Here is a 24,225-nt window from a genome sequence, read left to right on the forward strand (position 1 = left end):
AGTGCCCCCAGCGCCCAGTTCGACAGCCCTTGGTAACGGCAGAGCCCCCTCCCGCACAGGCCAGAGCAGGGGGAGGGGGCGCGGTGGGAAACGGGGGTCCGCTCTTACCTCTCCTGCCCATAGGGGTTCCAGCCCGGGACAAAGACGGAGTGACCCGGCCGGCGCCCCGAGGACTTGGGGGTGCATGGGTGAGGCCCCGGGACAGGGGGACTCAGGACCCCCTGGCAGGGACCCTGAGGTCCGAGGCCGACCGCGGTCCCAAGCGCAGAGTTCCGGGGACCGCGTGTAGGACGCGGCGGGCAACGCCGCCCCGCGCCTCGGCCCGCGGGGGTTTCGGGGCGCCCCCGCCAGCCGCGCGGGCGCTGGGGGCTCCGGCTCGCCGCCGGGGCTGCAGGGGCGCTGTCGGCGCGGGCCGGCGGGCGGAGCGCGCGCGGGCGGCGGGGCCGGGCTGGGCGGGAGCGGCCCGGTGCGGGGCGCGGCGGGCGCGCGGCCGGGGAGCGCGCGGGCCGGGCGGCGGCGCCGGAGCTGGGGCCGCGCCCCGCGCTGTCCATGGCGCTGCCCGGGCCGCCCGAGGCCGCCCGCGGCGCGCCCCGCAAGGCGCCCAGCCTGCTGGAGATGGGGGCGCTCTGCCTGGACTCGGACATCATCCTGGGCTTCACCAGCCACCTCCTGCGGCGGCGAGCCAAGGTAGCGCGGGGACCCGTCCCGCCGGCCGGGCGCCACTTGGCGCACTTGCGCCGCCCGCTTCCCGCGCCTTCGCGCCGCGCCCGGGGCCGGGGCGGGGGTCGGGGCGATCGCGGGTCCCGGACTCCGGGTCCCCCGGCCGGAGCCCAAGTTGCGGGTGTGGCCGGCCGGCGCGGGGGACCCGGAGTCCGAAGTCGGTGCTCCTGGGGGCGCCCGCGGGGAGTGTGCAGGGCAGGGCCGCGCCTCGGGGCGTGCGTGGCACCGGCAGTGGCGGGCGTGGGGGCTGGGGGGCAGGGGGCGTGGGGGGCACGGCGCGGTATTGTCTCGGGGCCCCCGGGCCCCCCGGGGCCGACGCCCCTTTTCCTTTCAGAGGATGCTCCGAGACCTGACAGGGGACGGGCTCCGCGCTCCGTACGGAGGGGTGGCGGGGTGGTCCCGGGGCGCGCGGCCCCCGGCCCACTTTATCCCGCCGCAGGGAGCCGAGAGCGCGCCCCTCCGAGGGAGGCGCGGCGCGGCGGGGAGTGGGGGGCGCAGGAGGGTCGCGGAGAGGAGCCCAGGGGCCGGGGGACGAGCGGGCGCGGGGAGCCGCGGGTAGACCCTGCCCGGGTGGCGCTCGGGCCGCGGGGCGGCGGGCGGCGGCGGCCAGCAGGGGGCGCGCGCGTCCCGGGGAGTCGGGGAGCGGCGCGGGGAGCGGCCGGGCCGGGGTGTGCGGAGCCGGCGCGCGCGGGAGCAACTGGTCGCCGGAGGAGGGGGCGACCTCCCAGCCGGCGACAAACAGGCAATTAATTCCCGAGCCGAGTTCCCATCTGCCGGGCCGGCCGACAACAGGTCGCGCCCCGCGGCCCCCCGCGCGCCGGCTCGTGCGCAGGCGCGCGCGGCTCGCGGACCCCGTGGGCTGCGCGCCCCCCGCCCGTCCCGCGCCCGCACTTTCCCCGCGCGTCGAGGGGGTCTGGGTCCCGGAGGCGCGGCGGGCGCATGCGCGCGCGTGGCCCCGGGGCGGGGACTCGCCTCCCAGGTTGGGGTCGCCCCCGCCCCTCGGGGACGTGCTCCCCGAGTCCCGCCCCGCACGCGCGCGCCAACTTCGGAGCGGCCGGCCGGGGGGCGCCGGGCCGGATCCCGCGGGCGCGCCGGACGCCCCGTCATGGGCAGCCGCGGGGGCTCCCCGTGCGCGGCGCCACCCTCGGTACGCGCGGGGGCCGGCGGGCGGCGGGCGGCGGGCGGGGATGCTCCCGGGGGCGCCCGCCGGACCCCCGGCCCGAGGCGACGCGGGGGGCTCCTCCGCGCCCCGCGCCCGTAACTTTGTTGAGCGGCCGGGGCGCGCCGAGATGCGGAGTGGGCGCCGGGGGTGCGGGGCGCGACTCACGCCCCTCCGCTCGCACCCCTGCAGGTGGCCGAGGGGGCCCGGGAGCTGTCACCGCGCAACAGGCCGCCGGCCCGGCCCGAGCCCGCCCCGCGCGGGAGCCGCCCCGCGCCCGAGGGGGCCGGGGAGGCGGCCGGGGAGGCCCACGCGGCCGGCGGCGGGGGCTGGTGCCGCCACTGCCACGCGAAGCTGGGCGAGCTCAAGCGCCAGGCGTGGAGGCTGGTCAGCGCGCCCGGGACGCCCCTCCGGGTAAGTGGCTCGGGCTGGCGGGGGCCGCGGCGGGAGCGAGGGGGGCGGCGTCCAGGGCGCTGCCGAGCGGCCCGGCTCCCTTCCTGGGCCTCAGTTTCCCTGGTCGCACTGGGCGTTGGGTCAGCCCGCCCCCGTCCCCTGGCCGAGGACAGGAGAGTGGGCCGACGGGGCAGCCCCCGCAGGAGGACAGGGGAGGACAGGGCCGTCAGGAGCCGTTCCCCGGCCGTGGCCAGCCCCGGGGCCTCGCTTGGGGTCTGGAAGGGGCGTGGGGGCGCCTCCTGGCGCAGAGCCCCCCAGACAGGCAGGGCGCCCCTCTAGCCGGGGCTGGGAGGAGCCGGACCATTGTTCCCGGGAACAATGCGCCTGGAAGTGGGGACTGGGCCGGCCAACAGGGCCGGCCTGACCGAGTGTCCCCGGCCCCAGCAGGACTGTGCAGTGCGGTGGGTGGGCAGGACGTGGGCACTGCCAGCCCCCTCCGTGGCCTTAGGGTGACAGCCGGCCTCAAGGGCTTGGTCTGGGGAAAGTCTGCAGAGGCCCTGGGAGCGTCCTTCCCACGGGGAAACTGAGGCCGAAGGGGGCGGGGAGCTGCGGCTGAGCGGGCCTGGTGCTCGGGCGGCTCCATGGGCTCTCGCCTTGGGGTGCTCCCCATCTCTTCCTGCACACACCCTGCCCCACCCTCACCCTTCCTGCCACCCAGCCTGGCTTTGTGTGCGCCCGGCCCCTCCCCCAGCTCCTCCCTGTCACATGGGGTGCTATGGGGGGAGGGGTCCCGAGCCTGCCCTCCCGCACTGTCCTGCGTATGCCCCCCAGGCTGGGTGGGGTCCCACTCCACCCTCAGAGGCCAGCTGGGGAGGGCACCACCTCTGTGGCCCCCCGGCTCTGGGAGGAGGGTCCTTGGGGCCCTGGGGGGCGGGGGGGGGGGTGGTGGTGGGGAGACGGAGTCTGGGGCTCATTCCCTCAGGCTGGTCTGAGTGGGTGGGGGTACTTGGGACCTCACCTCAGTCTGACCACAGCCTGACCCGCTGCCCCCCTGCCCCCCAAGATCCTTCTGGAGGTCGCAGTCTCACCCTGAGGTCTGACAAGCCCCTGGTTGGTGCTGGGCCTGGACCCCTGACTGCGAACCCAGCACTGAGTTCCAGGACCCTCCTCATGGGGTTGGGACCCCCGTAACCAGTCCTGCGGGCCCGCTGGCCGGCCCCTTAGCCTGGCCCTCCGGGGAGGGGATCCCACCACCCTCCGAGTTCCCCCGGCCTGGCCTCTGCACCTGCGCGGGCAGTGACTCACCTGGGAAGGCCCCGTCTGCAGGTTCCCCAGACTCTGGGGTGCTGGGGAGCCCGGGGGCAGGAGCCTGGGCCGCCCCCCTCCTCTCTGGGTGGTCCCTGCGCTCTGGGTTCCAGCAGGGCTGAGGCTGTGGGCTGAGAGACGGGGAGGGGCAGCGGGCACCCCATGGACTGCCAACCGGGGGCGCTGCATGCAGCTAAGGGCCACGGTGTCCTCCAGCCCGTGTGGGCGGGTGCCCGGACCCTCAGACACAGCCCTAGGGAACCCAGCGGCATCTGAACACTCTGCAGCCCTCTGAGCCCCTCCAGCCCGGGACCCGGTCACTGCCGGATGTGGGGTCACCCCTGGACGCCCTGGAGCGCTGGGTAGAAAGGGTGGTACCCTCACGCTGCTGCCCCGGGTCTCCACTCAGCTGACGGCCCACACAGGTCTTGCAGGCGCACCCTGTGTATGCCTCAGTTTCCCCAAGTGTGGACAGCACGTGGACTGATCCCCTTGTTCCCAGGCTGAGGAACAGTCCAGGCTGTGCCAGCCCAGGCTGTGCCAGCCATGGGCTGAGGGTGTTGGACCGTGTTTTGTCACTGGGGTACCCAGGAGCAGGGGTCCGAGCTGTCCGCAGGGTGCCCCGTGCCCCTGGCTGTGGTGTTCGAGGTCCCCTGTCCTGGCTTCTGGAGACCATGGCGTGTCTGAGCTCGCCCTCAGGGTCCCTGGCCGCCCCCACTATCCTGCCGTGGGCTGAGCCCCGGGTCTGAGCATGGCTTCCTCTGCCCGGGCAGAGGGTGGTCCCTGCCAGGGGGTCGCCAGGGGGGACAGGGCACCATTGATGGCCTGAATGAGCCAGTGTGTGGCCGCGTGGCTGGCGGCACCCGGCACGGGCTCCCTGGGCCCGGGCTGCACACGGGCGAGCAGCTGGTGCAGGGGTGCGGCCACCCTGGGGCCTTCCTGGACCGTTATGGCCGGGAGCCAGGACTTCGGCCAGTCTCGGCGCCTGTGTTGGTGGCAGGAAGGAGGGTGAGGCCGAAGGTCGTGGCCCGCAGGGACCCTGCACGAGTCCAGGCGTGGACAGAGGACGCCCGTGGCCAGAATGGGCTGGCGTGAGGCGGGTGGGCTCCCCCAGGGGCAGAAACCTCGCGGGACTGGAGAGCCTAGCACAGGGCAGGAGCAGATGGCGAGGGGACCGTCCGTCCTTTGTCACGGGCAGCCCAGATCCCAGGCGTGTGATGGCTGTGCCAGCCACATCGGCCAGACCAAAACGCTCCGCTGGTGTCGCCAGGTGCCCCTGAGCACACAGGAGAGGCCCCAGCCTGTCGGCCACTGAAGGCAGGATCTCAGTCCCTGGGGTCACCAGAACAGGGCTGACAGGGTGACTGTGAACTGGGAGGCACCAGCCCAGAACCCCGGAGCCCGGAGCCCCGGCAGAGGCTGGGGGCTGCACGATGAGGGTCTGCGGGCCCCGGTGCTGGCCCCGGGGCCTGGTGCTGGTCTCGGTGCTGGCCCGCTTCCTCCCTGCTGCCTGCTGTGTGGCCTGGTGGGGTTCAGGCCCGGCTTCCTGCCACCAGCCCCTCCCGCTGCACAGGCCCCTGCTGCAGGCTGGGGAATTCCTGCAGGGGTGAGGCGTGGGGGTGTGCTTCAGAGGCTGGAGAAAGCCCCACCTAGCCTTCCCGGGGTCCCCACCCACACCTGTGGGCCCCTGTGGCAGGGGACGGGGGCTCGGCGGGGTGGGGACTGCCAGGAGGTGGGGTGGGCCCTGGGGGCTGTCCTCCCCGCTTCCTCCTGGAAGGCCTCCCTGCAGGGCGGGCTCCATGGGCCCTGCCCAGACGGTTATCCTGCCGAGGAGACCCTCGTCCCCACACAGGGCAGGGGTGGGGTGGCAGAGCCAAGTGAGGGCAGGAACCGACTGACCCCTGTGCCCTGCCCTGCAGACGCCCTGCCTGCCGACACCTGCCTGCCACCCGGACGCCGAGCACTGCCCGCCCTGCGGCTCACGCCTGCACCCGCTCCAGGAGCCCGACGCGCCCGCGTGGAGCCGGGGCCTGGCCTGGCCGCCCGGGCACAGCCTGCAGGTGTCGGTGGTGCCCGCGGGCCTGGGCGGCGCCCTGAGCACCGTCACCTTCCAGGCGCCCCCCTGCCTGCGGGGCCTGCACGGCTCAGCCAGGGCCTGCCTGGTGAGTACGGGGGCTGGCCAGCACCCCCCTGGGCCCCGTCTGCGTCTCGCCCCCGTCCTGAGCCCGGGTGCCGACAGCCCCTAAGAGCCCCCGCCCCGCCCCCGCCCAGGGACTTCGCCTCTGCCCGGCCGCTCCGAGCAGGGCCACAGGCAGGGCCCGCGCCCACTCCCCTGGGGCCAGCGGGGACAGGAGGGCGGCAGGCTAGGGTCAGCAGCGGTGGGCGGTGGGGCCGAGGCCTGTGTGGGTTTGGGGAACAGATGGCAGTCCCGGGGCCTGGGGGCCGCCAAGGGGCTCCTCTGCCCTGGCCTGAGGGTGCGGAAGGCGATGCTGGGCCAGGCGGAGACTGCAGGGACACGCGGGGGAGGGGCCGGCACAGCGCTTCCTGCGGGGAGGCCCCGGGCGCGAGGCCCCAGGTGTGCTGTAGGCCCCTGTGTCTGTGGAGGTGGCCGAGGGAGGCACCAGGCCAGGTGGTCCTGGCAGCCGTGGGGGTCTCTGCCTGTGCTCCCTAAGAGCTGCGGGTCTCCGGCCACAGGCCACAGGGACTCCACTGGGACCAGACCCAAGGGGGCGCAGGGCTGCAGTGCCGCCTTGACTGCACTGCCCCCAGACACATCCCTGCGCCCGGCCTTGTTCTTCTGAGGCCACCCTGGCCATCAGTATTTTTGGGGTGGGTGACGGTCTGCGGTGGATCAGGGTCTGGGTGGGCTTGTGTCTGTGCTGGGTGAGGGTCTGGGTGAGGGTCTAGGTAAGGGTCTGGGTGGGTGAGGGTCTGGGAAAGGGTCTGGGTGAGGGTCTGGGTGAGGGTCTGGTGGGTCAGGGTCTGGGGGTGTCCCGCTCCTGGGTGCCTCTCCTTCCCCCGCTGGGGCTGCCGTGCTGTGGGCGGAGAGGAGCCGAGGCCCCTGGGGCGTTGCGTTCCTGAGGAGGGGAGTCGGGGAGCAGGTGTGGGCGGCAGAGCCAGGACCCCGCCCGCCTGAAGAGGCGGCTGCCCCTCGCGCGCCCGTGTCTGTCCGGTGACCCCTGTGGCCCCGTGGGCAGGACTGAGGCCGTGGCGTGCCCTGAGCCGCCCTGGGCCCCGGGCGGGCAGAGCCAGGAATAGAACCTCAGGCCAGGGCTTCTCCGGGCACCGGCCGGCCACCAGAGAAGCTGCCCATGGGTCGTGGGCATGTGCCGGACCCCCTCAGGGGCCTGTGGACGCGCTGGACACGAGCCAGCCGCCCCGAGTTCTAGAGTGAGGCTGAGACCTGAAGCAGCCATGACCCTGACCCCCACGTGGAGGTGTCCAGCCGGGGGCAGAGGATGCGACCCTTGACCCAGAGGTGGTAGCCAGGGTGGAGTGTAGGGAGGGTTGTCTCCTGTCCCTGGGGCCCAGAGGAGGCTCAGGGTTCCTGACTGGTCCTGGGTGCTGGGAGGAGAGCACGGAGGGCTCCCTGGAGGAGATGGCACCAGCCTGTAGGACTGGCTCCTGCTGTCCCCGTGAGCCTGGGCACAGGGCCTTGGTGGACCCTACGGTGCTGGGATGTGGCTGGATGGTGAGGTGGGTGGAGCCTCGCCCTGTGATGTGGGGGCGCCCCCGGTCCTGGCCCTCCCCACCCCGCCTGAAGCCAGCCCACCCCGCGGCGCCGGTGGCGTGGCCCTCAGTGCGCCCTGGCGACACAGTCCGCGCCAGGCGCGTGGGGGGTCGCGGGCGGGGGTGGCCTCACTCTCTCTCTCCGCCTCCCCCCTGTCGCTGCTCCGGCTCCTCCGTCACCCTCTGTGTCCGGCCCGCTCGCCCGCCCCGTGTCTCTGCCCCCGTGTCGTGGTCTCCCCGCCAGCCCTCCCCCCCGCCCCCCTCCAGGCGGTGCTCTTGGCATGCCCGGGTTCCGCTTGCGGCAGGAGGTGGCCGAGGCTGTCCCGATGGCCGCAGCCGCGTCTTGGCAGCCGTGAGACGGCGGAGCTCAGGTGTGTGCGGGATGCCGGGCGCAGGTCAGTGCAGCCCCCGCGGGACCCGCCGCCTGGGCCTGGCGCCGGCCCCGGTGCCCGACGGGCTCGGCTGGGGTGCGGGTGCCGGGGCTCGCTGCCGCCTGGGGAATGAGCTGCTCGTGGTCCGGTGCTCAGGTCGGGGCCTTCCCTGCGGCGTGTCCCATGCTGGGCTCCCGTTGAGCCTGTGCGTGGGGCCGACGGGCAGCTGTGGGCATCCCCCGAGGCTCCCGGGGCAGGGGGGTGGGGCGAGGGGCTGGTGCCAGGGTGGCTCGCCGTGGCGGGTGGCCGAGTGTGGCGCTCGTCCCGGCAAACAAGGCTGGGCCCGGGGCTCGGGGTCGAGCACCAGGACTGGACAGTGGAGCCGGCCCTCCTGGCCTCTGAGGGTCCCTGGAGACGTGAGGAGGGCTGCGCGTGCCCTAACGGAAGCAGCTGTCGGGGGGCTCGGTGGCGAGCGCAGGGCCTGGGGGAGGGGCAGCGCTCCCTGTCCTGGCACCGGGTGTGGCCGGGGTGCTGGCGTCCCTGCCCATGGTGCTCCTGATCTCGCGCTCATTGATGTCAGGCCCCGTGCCGGTGGGAGCATCTGGTCCCACGTGGCTCCGCCACGGGGCTGTCCCCGGCTTGGTGTTCACTTCAGCTGCGTGGGTGGCACTGCCGGGGCTGTGTCTCCGCGAGGGGACGTCACGCTTAGCCCACTTGGCCGGTCAGGCTGGCGAGCCACGCCCCGGAGGGAGGCTCCGGGTACCCTGTCCCCTCCCGGGGCCCTACAGCCCCTGCCCCCGAGACGCAGGCAGGCCCCTGCCCCCGCCCCGGCCGCCCTCACAGCCCTCCTTCCCGCAGGCGGAGGCGGCGGTGGCCGCGGTGGCAGTGGCGGACACGGTCCGAGACCCCACGGCACGCGCTGACCGAGGGTCGGAGATGTGGGGTCGCGGAGGGGCCTGCACGGCGGCCCTGGTCAGCCCCGCCTCGGGCTCTGCGGCCGGCACGTCCTTCTTCATCAGGTATGTGCAGGTCAGGGCAGACACCCCTCACTGGGCCTGCCGCCCCGTCCCCCGTCCCAGTACCCCACGTCCATGGGCAGAGGCCAGTCAGGCCTGGGCCAGGCCGGAGGTGAGGCCCAGCGAGCCCACACACGGCTCTGTGCCCTGGGGCTGACCCCTGCCAGTGTCCGAGGTGCTTCGCAGCTGCAGGGGCCCAGGAGGGCCAGGGCTGCCCTGGGGTGACGGGGGCTGACGGGGCCCGGGGATGCCCCTGGGGTGACCTAGGGGCTGAGCAGGGCTTGGCCGTCCTTTTGTGCCTTCTGGGTGTCCTCCGTCCTGGGTCCCTCGGGGCTGTGGGAGAGCCTGGGGTCTCTGGGTGGGGTGAGAGTCTTCCCCGTGTCACCCCACACCCAACACCTAGCAGGGTCTGGCACCCAGGGTCTGTCAGGCGGGCAGAGAGGGAATGAGGAGCCCTGGGCCACCCTGCCCAGTCGGAACTGGACACTGCAGCTGTCCCTCCTGACTGCCCCTCAGTGTCCCAGGAGGACAGGGTTCGGGGGCTCGGGGGGGGGTCAGCTGGGCTCACGCTTGCAGGCTCCAAACTGAGCCTCTCGGCTCCTGGGGTGACTCAGGTGGCTTTGGGTGGCCAGGGGCTCCGGCTCGGGGGGGTTCTCAGGGCTCCCGGGTCAGGGACCCCGACTCTGGGAGGGTCAGGGCACCCAGGTTAGGGAGCCTGGCTCAGGGACTCAGGTTGGGTCAGGATGCCTTATGAGCCCAGCTCCGGGCGGCTCTGCAGGGCTCAGGGACCCCGGCTCCCGCGCCGTCTCCGGTGGGGGGCAGAGCAGGGCCCGGCAAGGCCGTAGATGACTTCGATTTTCCACGAGCCGCTCGCAGCGTCCCCGCGGCCTCCTAAAGGACAGGTTCTATTAGGCGGATCGAGAGAGCGGGGAGGGCCCTGGCACGAGACCCAGCCCTGCCTGTGTCACCTGGCTCCAGCCTGGCTTCTGTGGCCAGGCCTGGTCTGGGTGGGGGCTCTGGGGAGCAGGCCCAGCATGGTCGGCAGGAGGACCAGGTGCTTGTATACATGTGTGTATAAGTGTGCATATTTACACATGTGTGCACCACTGCACATGTGTATACATGTGAATGTGGGTGGGTGTGTGAGTGTGAGGGTGTGTGTGATTGGGGTGTGTGTGTATGTGTGTGTGGGTATTGTGATTGGGGGTGTGGGGGTGTGCCTGTGCGAGTGTGTGTGTGATTGGGGTATGGGTGTGAGTCTGTGTGTGATTGGGGGGGTGTGGGGGGGTGTGAGTGTGTGTGATTGGGGGTGTGTGGGGTTGCGTGAGCGTGTGTGTATGAGTGTGTTGATTGGGGTATGGGTGTGTGCATGTGTGTGATTGGGGGTGTGGGGAGGTGTGAGTGTGTGTGTTTGGGGTATGGGTGTGTGCATGTGTGTGGGTGTGGGTGTGATTGGGGATGTGGGTGTGCGTGTGTCTGTGTGTGGATGTGGATGTGCTTGGTGGGTTCCTGAGTGTGCCTTAGTGTATGCGTTGCCTCTGTGTGCACAGGCATGTCCGTGTGTACATGTGTGCATATGTGTTCATGGGCGAGCACCTGGGTGCAGTTCCCCGGGGCGCTATGGTCTCTGCCCCTGCTCGTCGCAGGGGTTCCCCTGGGCCGTGGGCTGCATCTCTGGCCGCCGTCTCTCCCTGCTCGGCCTCTCGTGCGTGAGCTCCTAGGGCCCCGGGACACTCGCCGGTCGGCGGTGGGGAAACAGCCTTCGTGCTGTTGTGCAGTGGACTGAGGCAGGCGGAGGCCGTTGGCAAGAGGGTGCCCCTGCCCCCTACCCACTGCTCAGCCCGGCCCGCCTGGCAGGGCAGCAGGATGGGGGGGGGGGAGCACCGAGCACCCGTCTCCCCACAGGGCCGCCCAGAAGCTCAGCCTGGCCTCCAAGCGCAAGAAGCCAGCCCCGCCGCCGGCCCCTGCTGCCCGGAGCGCCCCCGCCTACCCCACGGACTTCAGCGGGGTCCTGCAGCTCTGGCCGCCCCCCGTGCCTCCCTGCTTGCTCAGAGCTGCCTCCAAGGCTAAGGAGAACCCGGGCCTGGCCGGGAAGGTAGGGGCCGCAGTAGGGGTGTGTGTGTGTGGGTGGGTGGGGGGATCGGGCACAGACAGCCCTCGCACTGAGGTTGGGTGCGACTCACCCTTGATGGACCCCTGGGCAGTGCTGGGTATCACTGACCCCCCAGCTAGAAGCCCCCGTCTGGCTGGCTGGAACTGAGGCTTGTGAGGTTTGGTGAGATCCCCCGGGGTGTGTCCCTTGCAGTCCTGGCCAGGCCGCTCGCTGGGGCTCCAGGCTGGGCAGACAGGGCCTGCCTTTGGGGGACCCCAGCGCCCCCTATGGTGTGCCCTCCGCCCCTGGCACTGCGCCGGCCCGAGGCCTCCAGCTTCACTCAGCCCCTCAGCCGCACAGAGGCAGCTGGACGCGGCGTCCCCAGCCCCCTCCCAGGGCGCCCCCCAGCCCCTGCCCCTCGCTGTGAGCTGAGGACAATGGCCCCGCCTGGGGCCGCTCCGCGTCCTCCCGCTCTCAATCTGCAGAACCCATTTGCCTCCTCAAGTGGCCGTGAGTTCATGCTGGAAAAAAATTGCCCAAAATTACCGGGAAGTGCACATTTTCGTCAGCTTGGCAGCGGCGCTTAGAAATGAAATAGTTTCGTTCACGTCGTCGGGGAATAAAGGAATCGATTCCCGCCTAATGGAGCCGCGATGCCCGGTGCTGGGGGGCGCTGCTCCCCCCGGGACCCCGCCTCGCCGCCTGCGAGCACGTTTGCTCTGGGGGAGAGGCGGCGTCTGCACACGCCGCGCCGGCCAATTTGCCCACGTTATGTATCTGTCACTTACAATTAAATCCCTGAAAAATATTGCCTCTGAAGCGAAGCTGCTGATTCGATTTTCCCGCGGCGGGAAACCCGAGCCCATCCTCCCCAGGGCCCGTGGGGTGGGCGCCTGCCCGGCGCTGCCCGGCCCAGGGCCGGCACATGGGGCCACAGAGGGCGTGAGGAGCCCACACGGGTGTGTGGGAACTTAGATTTGGGGGACAGCATAGAGGCTTCCGGAACCCTGGCTGGCCGCGGTTGTCCCCCAGAGTCCAGCCTGGCCTGGGCCGCCTGGTCTGGGGCCCGAGGGGGCCAGAGGGCGGGCTCCCCTCCTCCCCCCCCCCCCCGCCCCCGGCTGGGTTGGACCTGCTGGAGCTTCCATCCCTGCCCCAGGCGTGTGCTCCACCTGTTCCCCCTCCTTCCTGCCTCCCATCAGTGTCCCCTCCCCCGCCCCCGTGTTCCCCGTGTCTCCCTGCCGTGCCACTGGGCTTCTGGCCTTGCTGAGCTCCCTGGGACCCCCGCCCCGGGGGGCTTCTGTGCTCCTTGGTGTGTCCATGCAACCTGGCCCTGCTGTCCCCTAGGTGAAGGTCCTGCTGCGGGTCTGGCCAGCACAGGGGCCTGAGGCCTCGTCCTTCCTGAAGGTGGACCCGCGGAGGAAGCAGGTGACTCTGTACGACCCGGCCGCGGGGCCACCAGGCAGAGCGGGTCCCCGACGGGCCTCTGCAGCTGCGGCCCCCAAGATGTTTGCCTTCGATGCCGTGTTCCCCCAGGACTCCGAGCAGGTGGGGCCCCATCCCGGCCAAAGCCTGGCCCATGTCCCCCCTCGCCCCCCGAACCACTCCCTGAGGGTTTGGCTGTGTCCCGCCAGAGTGGTGTATGTGTGTGAATGTGGAGTGTGTACCGCGTGGGCATGTGTGGTGTGTGTGAGCCTAACTGTGTTAGGTGTATACACATGTGTGCGTGTGTGAACCCCGACTATGCCTGTGCTGGGTGTGTACGTGTGTGTGAGCCTGAGTGTGTGAGTGCAGCATGTGTGCATGAGCGTGTGTACGTTGCCTTGCTGGAGGGTGGGCTCAGGCTGTGATCTGAGGGGCACCGGCTGCAGTGAGGGCTGCCCGCAGGCGGAGGTGTGCTCGGGCGCGGTGGCCGACGTCCTGCAGTGTGTGGTCAGCGGCGCCGACGGCTGCATTTTCTCCTTCGGCCCCAGGAGCCTGGGTAAGTGCTGGGCCTTACCAGGTGTCCCAGCCGGGCCGGTGTGGGATGGGACAGTGTTGCAGGGCTGCCCAGGGTGGGGTGGGACGGGGCTGCCCAGGGCGGTGACGGGTGTCCGGCGGCCTGCAGGCACGGCGCATACCATGATCGGGAAGGACAGCTCCCCGCAGAGCCTGGGCGTGGTGCCCTGCGCCATCTCCTGGCTCTTCCGGCTGCTGGAGGAGCGTCGGGAGCGCACGGGCACCCGCTTCTCCATCCGCGTCTCAGCCGTCGAGGTGTGTGGCCGCGACGCCAGCCTGCGGGACCTGCTGGCCGAGGTGGCCCCGGGAGGCCTCCAGGACACCCAGCCCCCAGGCGTGTGTCTGCGGGAGGACCCCGCGTGCGGGGCGCAGGTGGGCAGTCGCGGGGAGGCAGGGGGGCGGGGAGGTGGGGATGCGGGTGCCCGACCCAGGCCCTTAGACACCCCCCTGCGCTGCCCTCACCTGCAGACCCAGAGCGAGCTGCGGGCGCCCACGGCCGAGCAGGCAGCCTCCTACCTGGACGCGGCGCTGGCTGCCCGCGGGGCCGGCCGGGAGGACGCGGGGGCCGCACACCTGCTCTTCACGCTGCACGTGTACCAGTACCCGCCTGGAGAAGTGTGGCAAGGGCGCGAGTAGGTGCCGGGACGGCGGTGGGGGTGGGCGCGCGGGGGGTGGAGGGAGCTCCGCACCCACCTGCCCCGTGCTTTCTGCTTTCAGTGTTGGGGGGCCGCAGCCGCCTGCACCTCATCGACCTGGGCAGCCTCGAGCGGGGGCCCGACAGGGGTGGGGAGGGTCCTGGGGGGCCCCTGTGCCTGTCCCTGTCGGCCCTGGGCAGCGTCATCCTAGCCCTGGTCAGCGGAGCCAAGCACGTGCCCTACAGGTGAGGCTCCTCGGGGTGCCCGGTGCGCGTGTGCGTGGAGCTATGGGCCCGCCGGCCGGCTCAGAGGAGGGGTCCTCTCGCCCCCAGGGAGCACCGGCTCACCATGCTGCTGCGGGAGTCCCTGGCCACGCACAGTGGCCGCACCACCATGATCGCCCACGTGTCAGACTCGCCCGCCTGGCACGCAGAGACCCTGGGCACCGTCCAGCTGGCCGCCCGCATCCACCGCCTGCGTAGGAAGAAGGCCAAGGTGGGTGCTGCCTGCGGGGCGCAGTGCCGGGCTGGGTGGACCGACCCCAACCCCACCGGCCCCGCCCACACCGGCCCCCCTCACTGGCCCCACCCCTCACCGGCCCCGCCCACACCTGCCCCCCTCCCCTGGCCCCCTTTCCACCGGCCCCGCCCTCAATGGCCCCTCAACTGGCCTGCCCCGCCCCACCCTCATCGGCCCCGCCCTCACCTGCTCGTCCCTCATCGGCCCCCCCTCATTTGTCCTGCCCTTACCTGCCCCGCCCTCACATGCCCTCCCCTCCCGTGCCCCTCCCTCCTCTGCCTCGCCCTCTCCTCCCCCCTTCTCACTGGCCCCGCCCTGCCCTGCCCCTGCCGTCACCTGCCCCTCCTTTCCCCTACCCCTCCCCTTCCCCCCCCCCCCGTCCTCACCTGCCCCGCCCACATCAGCCCCGCCCTCACCTGCTCCACCCACACCTGTCCCCGCCCCGCCCTCAATGGCCCCGTTCTGCCCTGCCCCTTCCCTCCCCTGCCCCACCCACACCTGCCCCGCCCTCCCCTGCCCCGCCTTCAATGGCCCCGTCCTGTCCTGCCCCAGCCCTCCCCTGCTCCTTCCCTCCCCTGCCCTACCCGCATCAGCCCCGCCCACATCAGCCCCGCCCTCACCTGCCCCGCCCTCACCTGCTCCACTCACACCTGTCCCGCCCTCCCCTGCCCCGCCTTCAATGGCCCCGTCCTGTCCTGCCCCAGCCCTCCCCTGCTCCTTCCCTCCCCTGCCCTACCCGCATCAGCCCCGCCCACATCAGCCCCGCCCTCACCTGCCCCGCCCTCACCTGCTCCACTCACACCTGTCCCGCCCTCCCCTGCCCCGCCTTCAATGGCCCCGTCCTGTCCTGCCCCAGCCCTCCCCTGCTCCTCCCTCCCCTGCCCTACCCGCATCAGCCCCGCCCACATCAGCCCCGCCCTCACCTGCTCCACCCACACCTGTCCCCGCCCCGCCCTCAATGGCCCCGTTCTGCCCTGCCCCTTCCCTCCCCTGCCCCGCCCTCACCTGCTCCACTCACACCTGTCCCGCCCTCCCCTGCCCCGCCTTCAATGGCCCCGTCCTGTCCTGCCCCAGCCCTCCCCTGCTCCTCCCTCCCCTGCCCTACCCGCATCAGCCCCGCCCACATCAGCCCCGCCCTCACCTGCTCCACCCACACCTGCCCCGCCCTCAATGGCCCGTCCTGCCCTGCCCCAGCCCTCCCCTGCTCCTCCCTCCCCTGCCCCGCCCACATCAGCCCCGCCCACATCAGCCCCGCCCACATCAGCCCCGCCCTCACCTGCTCCACCCACACCTGCCCCGCCCTCAATGGCCCGTCCTGCCCTGCCCTGCCCCAGCCCCAGCCCTCCCCTGCCCCTTCCCTCCCCTGCCCCGCCCACACCCGCCCCGCCCTCACCTGCCCGCTCCGCTCCCCGCAGTGCGCGTCCAGCTCGTCGGGCGGGGACAGCTCCTGCGAGGAAGGCCGAGCGCGCCGCCCTCCCGCCCTGCGGCCGCCGCAGCCCCGCGCGCTGGCCCCAGAGCCCAGGCGACAGGGACCCGGGGACCCCGACTACTCGTCCAGCAGCGAGCAGTCCTGCGACACGGTCATCTACGTGGGGCCCGAGGGGACGGTGCTGTCGGACCGGGAGCTCACGGACAACGAGGGTCCGCCCGACTTCGTGCCCATCGTGCCGGCCCTGAGCCGCCGCCGGCCCTCGCAGGACCCGCGCGACGCCGACCACTTCCGCTGCGGCACCTTCGCGGAGCTGCAGGAGAGGCTGCAGGGCATGCACGGGGACGCGGCCGGGGGCCCGGCGGGCCGGAGACCCTCGCCGCCCGCGGCCGGGGGCTCCCCGCGGGCCGCCTGCCCCGGCACCCCCCGCGGGGCCCCCAGGTGCGAGCCCCTCGCGGGGGACAAGGACTCGGGGCCTTCGGAGAGGCGCCCGCTGCCCGACCCGGCCCCGCCGCCCCCGCAGGAGCCCGGGGTGCGGGTGCCGCCCGTGGGACGGAGCGGGCAGGCCGGCCGCCCCTGCCCGGCCGCCCGTGGCCACCCCGCGGAGCACGGCCTGCTCACGGCCACGGTGACGCTGCAGCAGCCCGTGGTGCTGAACGGGGAGGACGAGCTGGTGTTCACGGTGGTGGAGGAGCTGCCGCTGGGCAGCCCCGGGCGCCGGGCCAGCCTGGCCAGCTTCGGCAGCGACTGCTCCCTGCAGGCCCTGGCCTCGGGCTCCCGGCCCGTGAGCATCATCAGCAGCGTCAACGACGAGTTTGACGCCTACACCGCGCGCAGCCACGCCTCCTCCGTCAGCTCGTGGCTCAGCGAGGTGGAGGCGGGGGTCAGCCCGGACCCCCTCAGCCCCGGCCCCCGGCGCGCCCCCACCCCGGATGGCTCCCTGGAGGACAGCGGCTCGCGGGCCTCAGAGCGCGCCAGAGTGGACAGCCCGGGCCCGGCCCCTGGTTCTCGTCCTGGGGAGGGGGCCCTGCCCGCCCCCGCTCACAGCAGCCAGGGCCCCCCCAGCCCGTCTCCCCGGGGGGCTGTGTCCACCCGCACCCTCCACTCCAGCCTTCCCCGGAGAGCCCGGACTAGCTCGGCAGCCGTCCCCAGCCCGCCCAGCCCGGGGGGCCCCTTCGAGGACCCCTGGCTGCTCCGGGCTGATGAGTGCGGGTCTCTCCCAGCGCCACCAGCCGGCCCAGCCCCCGTGGTGGCCAGTGCCCGGAGGCCGGTGGAAGGCGGGGACGGGGCTGCCAGGGCCTCCCGCGGCCTTGGGCCTGCCCAGCCCCCTCCTCTGCGGAGGGGGGCCACCACCTTGGGCGTGACCACGGCCACGGCCCCTGGCGGGGCTGCCGAGGCAGCAGCCTGCCCAGGCGGCTCGAAGGTGGTCGCCGGTGGTAAGAAGACTGTGGCCCCCAGGCCTGCTGCCTCCGCGCCTCCCGCCCCCCCTGTGCGCAAGTCCAGCCTGGAGCCCAGGGGCAGCCCAACACCAGCCCTGCCGCGGGCAGAGGAGATGCGCGCCAGTGCCTGGGCTGAGCACTGCGGGCCCAGGGCCACGAGCAGCCTCAAGGGCCGGCCCGGGAGGGTGGACGCAGCCGGCCGGGCCCCAGTGCAGGGTTCTGTGGAGCGGAGTGAGGGGCCGGCGCCCGGCAAGGCCTCCCGTGAGGCTGCTGGGAGGCCAGCTCGGGCAGTGCCCAGGCTGGGGGTGCCTCCCACCAGCCCCACCGCTGCGTCTGGGCCTGCCTGCAGGGGCGGCGCTGCCAAAGGCGTGGGGGTCTGCAAGCCCCCAGCCGGTGCGGGCAAGGGCCGCAGCCTGGGGACCGGGGGCTCTCGGGCCCCGGCTGCCTCCGCGAAGCCGCCGCCCCCCGCGGCAGCCCGGACTCCCATCGGCCCTGTGCAGAGCCCGCGGGTGTCGCCCCGCTCCGCGGCCAGCGTGGGGCCCAAGGCCGGCCGGGGCACCATCATGGGCACCAAGCAGGCCCTCCGGGCTGCCCACAGCCGCGTGCACGAGCTGGCGGCCAGCGGCGGCGCGTCCTGGGGCTCGGCCGACTCGGACAGCGGCAACGACAGCGGCGTGATCGTGGGCGAGGAGCGGCCGGGCCCGGCGCTGCCCTCGCCCTACAGCACGGTCACGGCCCCGCGCCGGCCGCAGCGCTGCAGCAGCGGCCACGGCAGCGACACGAGCAGCGTGCTGAGCGGGGAGCTGCCCCCGGCCATGGGCCGCACCGCGCTCTTCTACCAGAGCGGCGCCAGCAGCGGCTACGAGAGCGTGATGCGCGACAGCGAGGCCACGGGCAGCGCCTCCTCGGCGCCCGACTCCCTGAGCGACAGCGGCGCCGCCTCCCCGGGCTCGCGCGCCCGCAGCCTCAAGTCCCCCAAGAGGCGGGCCGTGGGTAGGTGTGGCGGCCCCGCGAGGGTGGTTGGCGGGCGTGGGTCCCCAGGGCCCGGCCCTGCCACGCGCCCACCTTGGGATGCGGGGGCGGGAGGCAGGAGGCCGGTGGGGCGCAGGGGGTACCGTGGGGCTCGTGGATCCTGAGGCCCGGGGGTCCTGGGGACCACCCGCAGAGGAGGCCGACCGGAGTAGGGCACAGTCCCGGCTGGTGGGCGTGGCAAGTGACCTATGGGCTGTGGGAGCGGCTAGATGGAGAGGCGGGGCAGGTGGATGAGGCCAGGGGCGCGGTTAAGGTAGAGGGCGGGGCTGGTGGGCGTGTCCAGGGGCGGGGTTAGGGTAGGGGGTGGAGTTGGTGGGCGGGATTATGGTAGAAGGTGGGGCTGGTGGGTGTGGTCAGGGGCGGGGTTAGGGTAGGGGTGGGGCGGGTGGAGTTGGTGGGCGGGTTTATGGTAGAGGGTGGGGCTGGTGGGTGTGGTCAGGGGCGGGGTTAGGGTAGGGGTGGGGCGGGTGGAGTTGGTGGGCGGGGTTATGGTAGAGGGTGGGGCTGGTGGGTGTGGTCAGGGGCGGGGTGGAGTTGGTGGGCGGGGTTAGAGATGGAGGGCGGGGCTGAAGGGAAGGGTAGAGGGCAGGTGGGTGTGACCAGGGTTAGGGGTAGAGGGTGGGGTTGGTGAGCGTGGTCAGGGGCGGGTGGAGTTGGTGGGCGTGGCTAGGGATGGAGGGTGGGGCTGATAGGAAGGGTAGGGGGCGGGGCTGGTGGTCAGGGGCGGGGCTTATGAGAAAGGTGGTGGGCGGGGTGGGGCTGTGGGCGTGAATAGCGGCTGAGAGGCAGGGCTACACTACGGGTGCACTCCTGCAGGACCCCACCTGGGGCTGGGCTCCCGCACCCGTCGCCTAGCCCTGCTCCCTGTTCCAGGGCCACAGCGGCGCAGGCTGATTCCCACCCCGCTGCCCGACACCTCTGCCCTGGGCCGCAAGCCAGGCCTCCCGGGGCAGTGGGTGGACCTGCCGCCCCCGCTGGCCGGCGTGCTTAAGGAGCCCTTTGAGATCAAGGTGTATGAGATTGACGACGTGGAGCGTCTGCAGCGGCTCCGGCCGCCCCCCAGGGAGGACCCGGCCGAGGTGGGGCTTGGGGCTGTGGGAGGCTCGGGGGCAGAGCCCCGGGAGCTTGCTGGGACAGCCGGCTGACCCACCTTCTTTTCTTTCTGTCCACAGCCCTCCCAGGACACGGAGAAGGTAGCAGCGAGCCCCGAGTCTGTCCTGCCACACCTAATTGGCGGATGGGGCGGGGGCTCCCTCAGCTGGGCCAGGTCCCCCCTTGGCCCAGTGAGGGGTCTTGGGAGCCCAGGGGAGCAGGGGTCCCTCTGCCTGAGCCCACCCCATCTCCGCCAGGGCCTGGTGTGTGCAAGCGTGAAGCTGCGGCTGGCTGAGCGCAGGCAGCAGAGGCTCCGGGAGGTCCTGGCCAAGCACGCGCTGCTCCGCGGGGAGCTGGCCGAGACCCAGGGCCGGCTGATGCTGGAGCCTGGCCGTTGGCTGGAGCAGTGTGAGTCCTGCCTGCTGGGGCAGCGGGGAGCCCTCCTGGTCAGCGGGGACTCTTCCTGGTCAGTGGGGAGTCCCTTTCCCTGGTCAGCGGGGAGTCTTCCTTGTCAGCGGGGAGCCCCTTTCTGGTCAACAGGGAGCCTTCCTGGTCAGCGGGGAGGCTTCCTGGTCAGTGGGGAGTCCCTTTCCCTGGTCAGCGGGGAACCCCTTCCTGGTCAACAGGGAGCCTTCCTGGTCAGCGGGGAGACTTCCTAGTTAGCGGGAAGCCTTCCTGGTCAGTAGGGAGCCCCTTTCCCTGGTCAGCTAGGAGCCTTCCTGGTCAGCTGGGATCCTTCCTAGTCAGTGGGACCCTTCTTGGTCAGCAAGAAGCCCCTTCACTGGTCAGCAGGGATCCTTCCTGGTCAGTGGAGACTCTTCCTGGTCAGTAGGGAGTCCCTTTCCCTGGTCAGCGGGGTTCCTTCGCTGGTCAGCAGGGAGCCATCCTGGTCAGTGGCAAGCCCTTCCGGTGTGTTTGTTCCCCAGAGCCCCCATACTGCCACCCCCAGCGCCCCTCCCTTGCATTCTCTAGTCTGTGGGGGGCTCAGTGGCCCCCAGGCCCCCATGCTGACGACTCCTATGCCCCCAGTCGAGGTGGGCCCGGAGCTGGAGCGCGAGTCGGCGGAGCACCTGGCCGCCCTGGAGCGGGCCACCGCGGCCCTGGAGCGCTGCGTGAACCTGTGCAAGGCGCACGTCATGATGGTCACCTGCTTCGACATCAGTGTCGCCAGCCCCGCAGCTGCCCCGGGGCCACAGGAGGTGGATGTCTGAGCACCAGCGGTCACGGCAGAGGGCGCAGACAGAGCGTGGATCTGGGTCCTGTGGGACAGACGCGTGACCACAGGAAGCCGGTGGCTGAGGACATGCAAGTGCCTTTACGGACTGGGTGTGTCCCCGGCACTGGGCGCTGAGCACTGGGCCCGCCGGGTCCCGCCACGGGGACCCCCATGTGGACCCAGCCGAGGGTCCCACACCAGTCTGGCTGAGGGGAACCTGTGTGTGGTCTGGCTGGGCCGTGGACGGGGCAGGTGGTCAGCCATCCATCCCCCTTTCTAGCAGTTCCCGGGTCTTGGGCACCCCCTGGCCAGATTGCCAGGACTCAGGGGTCCCCAGGGCCACTGACCTGATGTGCCGGGCAGCCCCTGGGCCAGCCAAGCACAGACCTCAGGGTGGGTCTCACCCAGACCACAGGAGCCGGGTCTCGAGGCTTCATCCCTCTGGGGCCTATTTTTCTACTGTTTCTGCATCGGGTTTTATGTTTTTACATAAACAAATGGTTTATGTTTTTACTGTTTTTTATGGACGCGACCCTGGGTGGTCCCCGGCCCACATGCGCTGCCTCCGGCGTGTACAGCCTGTTTGTGAATAAAGACTCGTCCGTTGTTCCCAGGGCTCCAGAGTTCTGTACCCTGATGGCCTTAGCCTAGAGAGAATGGGGGGCTGTCTCCAGGGTTGCCAGCTCCCTGTTTCTGCCCCCCGCCCCACGTGGCTCCCTCTGTGCCCTCGTTACCCAGAGACCCATCTGCAGGGTGGGTGAGTGCAGTGGCGGCTCCCATGGCCTGTGGGGTTCCTTATGCCTGCAGGGGGGCCTCCAGCTTCTCCCCAAACCTGCTTCTGTCCAATGCTGAGTGGTCCCCAGCCTCCACGGCTGCCCCCTGGGGACTCTGGGCACAGATCAGGGTGGCTGAGGGACCCTCCAACCTGGGCAGTGTGGAGGCCACCCCTTGGGTCAGGTCATCTGGGAGAGGGGAAGCACCGAGGGGGAGGCAGGAGGGCCTCCTGGGGTCTGAGCACGAGCAGCAGGTCCTCACCCTGTGTCCTGTCCTGCGCCCAGCCGCCATGGGCCATAGCAGGACCCGGGGCTCTCCAGAGGCCCAGCCATGCCCAGCAGGGACCAGGGGCCTGTCCGAGTCAGGGCTTGGGCTCAGGTGCTCTAGGAGTAGATGGAGCACAGCTGGTCTTGCGCTGGAGCACCTGGTTGGGGTAGCTGAGGTGTTGGGGCAGGGGTCTGACAGTGGAGGGGCTGGAGGGCGGAGCCTGGGGGGCTGGTGGCAGTGTCTGTGGGGCAGTCCTGGTGGGGGTTGGAGGGAGGTGCCTGGTGGGAGGAGCCCAGCGGGAGGAGTCTGGATGGGCGGGGCCTAGTGTGGGGTCTGGTGGGAGGAGCCTGGATGTGATGTGGGCGGGGCCTGGTGGGCGGGGCCTGGATGGGCTGGTGGGCGGGGCCTGGATTGGCTGTGGGAAGAAACTGGTGTTGGGCCTGGTGGGCGGAGCCTGGTGGAGTCTGGTGGGCGGGGCCTGGATGGCTGTGGGCGGGGCCTGGTATGGGGGCTGTGGGCGGTGCCTGGAGGTAGGTGCTGGGTCCTAGACGCTCTGGCACCACCAAAGCATCAACGCTGTCCTCAGGCAGAGCCTCGCCCCTGTGAGCGCTGCTCTACCAGGGGCCTCTCAAGGGTGCCGGGTGCTCTGGAGGTGCCCACGGGGTGCCCATGTGGGGCCTGCACAGGGCCCCTTTCCGGCTTCCCCAGGCCAACTGCCCTGAGCTGGGGCTGGGCCCTCGGGACCAGTGTCTTGGTCTGGGGGGTGGCGCGTAGCCCTGCCGCCTCCCGGTGGGGGCACCTGCGGGCCGGGCCTGGGTGGGCGCCAGCAGGAAGCCCCGGGCCCGGCGTGGACATTGTCCGCCGCTTCCGCAGGAAGCTGAGGCGAGGCGGGGGGCCGGGACCCGGGAGGGGCTTCCTGTGGGGCCAGAGGCTCAGAGCCCAGGCCGGCCACCAGGCCCACACTCCCGCCTCCCCCAGTGCCCACTGCCCTGCCCCAGGGCTCCTGGAGTCCAGGCCCGGCGGCTAAGGGTCAGCAGCAGAGGAGGGAAATCTCAGCCACTCTGGAGCCTGCCCGTGGGCAGTCCGAACCCCCATCCCCCCGCCTCCCCCCAGTCTACCCTGTCCCCCCTCCCAGCGCCTTCCTGCCCCGTGAGCCCCAGATAAGCCCAGTGGTGCCGCGGGCCTGGGCCTTTGCTGCGGGTCAGCCAGGCGGACGTTTCTAGAAGAGGAGCGCTGTCAGGCTCGTGCCCGTGGCCTGCTGTGTGTGAGCGGCAGCAGGGTCCTTGCTGTGCCTGAGACCCCTGGAGGGGGCACGGCTGGTGGGAACGTTCCGGGCTGCCCCCATCCTGTCCGGCCCCCACCCGCCCTGTCGTTCCTGGGCAGCGGTCACTCAGGAGGGGCCTCGTGGGGCTCAGCCAGCAGGGACGCTGAGGGGGACTCACGCAGGGGCGTGGGGAGCGCGGGCCTGGGTGTGCAGGACCCCCGCCGGCCGCCTGGGGCGCATGGCCTGGGTCTGATCACTCCATGTGAGGGCCAGGATGGGCTGTGGGGGCGCAGGCAGGCTTCTGGGGATGCTGGCATGGGGATCATCCCTCCAGAGGAGGCTGCGGGCAGCAGGGGCAGGAACCCTCACTCGCCAGGGCAGTTGGGGCGCAGAGCCCCCTGGTGGCCAGAGGAGGGTGCGGGCGGGGCCCCTGCAGGGCCTCTGGGGGCAGAGCCGGGAGTGGCCACCTCTGTCCCAGGGCGAACCCACGGTCCTCTGTCCCTGGAGGCTGTGCCTGGGCTGGGGGTCAGGGGGCTGGGGGAGATCAGGGGTCAGGGGGCTGGGAGGTTAGAGGCCTGGGGGTCAGGGGCCTGGGGGTTGAGGGCGGCCAGAATCGGGGAGTGTCTGTGAGCTCTGAGGGGCTTTGCCCACGGGGTGCCTCCTGAGGACCAGCCTGCTCCGAGTCGGGGTCCAGGTCCGTGCCTGAATACTGGCATCTCCATGGGGTGCCCATCTGCGGGGTGCAGGGGCATGGCTGCACGTGGCCTCTTGTGTCTGGGGGGCTCCCACAGCCCTTTCCCTTCGTGCCTTCCCCATGCCCTCCCACTGGCCCCATGGCCCCCAGTCCTGGGGTTGCATTGCCCCCCTGCACCCCATCTTCTCCCTGGCTCCCACCTGGGGGGTTTTAGCCCCTTCCCCTTCCTCCCAGAGACTCCTCTCCCGGGGGCCCCGGGAGACCCTGCCCCTTCAGATGCGGGGTCCACAGGCCCCCAGCTCCCTGTGTGAGAGACTGGTGCAGGAGACCCCCGTCACAGGGCGGGCGGCTGCCCACTCCAGCTCCCGCTCCAGTCCAGGTCTCGGTCCAGCCGTCTGTCCATCTGTCTGCCCATCCGCCCACTCAGAAAGACTCTTGGGTACCAGGAGCTGGCACCGGTACGATGCCTGGGGCCGCCTCCCTCTCAGCCATTTGTTGGAGAGCACGTGTCCCAGGAGACTTCCTGCCGCTCTCCGGCAGCAGTTTCCCGGCCTCGCGGGTCCCTGCTCAGCGCCCCACACGCTCACCTGTGGCGTCAGCCCCCTGCATGCCCACCCCTCATCCATCACCCACCCACCCGCCTCTCACCTGCTTCTGTACCCACCCCATCACCCTCATCACCCACCCACCAATTCGTCATCCCTCCACTGACATCCACCCACCCACCCACCCACCCCCATCACCCACCCACCCGTCCATCACCCCCCCTCACACCCCCCTCACCATCACCCCCCGCACCAGCACTCCCACCTGCTAAGGCTGGAGGGGACCCTCACGTCACGGGAAACGTTTCTGGGTATTGGGGAGTTCATTCGGGGCTTGGGGGTGCAGGTGTGCCTTGCGCCCCCGAGGACCCGGGTTCGAGGTCGGGGTCTGTCTCAGCCCTGCAGTGAGCCCTGATCCTGCGCACAGTCCTGGGAGTGGCTGCGCCCGAAGGGAACATTGCCAGCACTGCTCAGCCCTGGGAGCTTACAGGAGCCTAGCGGGCATGCAGGGGTGAGGCGAGGGGTGTGGCTGCGGTTGG

The 24,225-nt window shown here is 71.8% G+C and overlaps 1 protein-coding gene across 1 annotated transcript; it reads left to right on the plus strand.

The window, feature by feature from the left end:
* Positions 1-509: 509 nt before the first annotated feature.
* KIF26A (kinesin family member 26A) lies at positions 510-20,732 on the plus strand. The gene is given in 17 exon segments (XM_056113734.1): positions 510-702; positions 2,081-2,293; positions 5,497-5,739; positions 8,536-8,696; positions 10,599-10,788; positions 12,130-12,330; positions 12,670-12,763; positions 12,890-13,152; positions 13,249-13,383; positions 13,385-13,412; positions 13,498-13,660; positions 13,748-13,910; positions 15,350-17,795; positions 18,708-18,913; positions 19,007-19,027; positions 19,184-19,334; positions 19,956-20,732. Coding segments are annotated over 17 exon segments (5,013 nt in total). The 5' UTR covers positions 510-549; the 3' UTR covers positions 20,138-20,732.
* Positions 20,733-24,225: the final 3,493 nt, after the last annotated feature.

The sequence above is a fragment of the Sorex fumeus genome, unplaced genomic scaffold (genome assembly GCF_029834395.1).
Source record: "Sorex fumeus unplaced genomic scaffold, SorFum_2.1 ptg000022l, whole genome shotgun sequence".
Lineage (NCBI taxonomy): Eukaryota > Metazoa > Chordata > Mammalia > Eulipotyphla > Soricidae > Sorex > Sorex fumeus.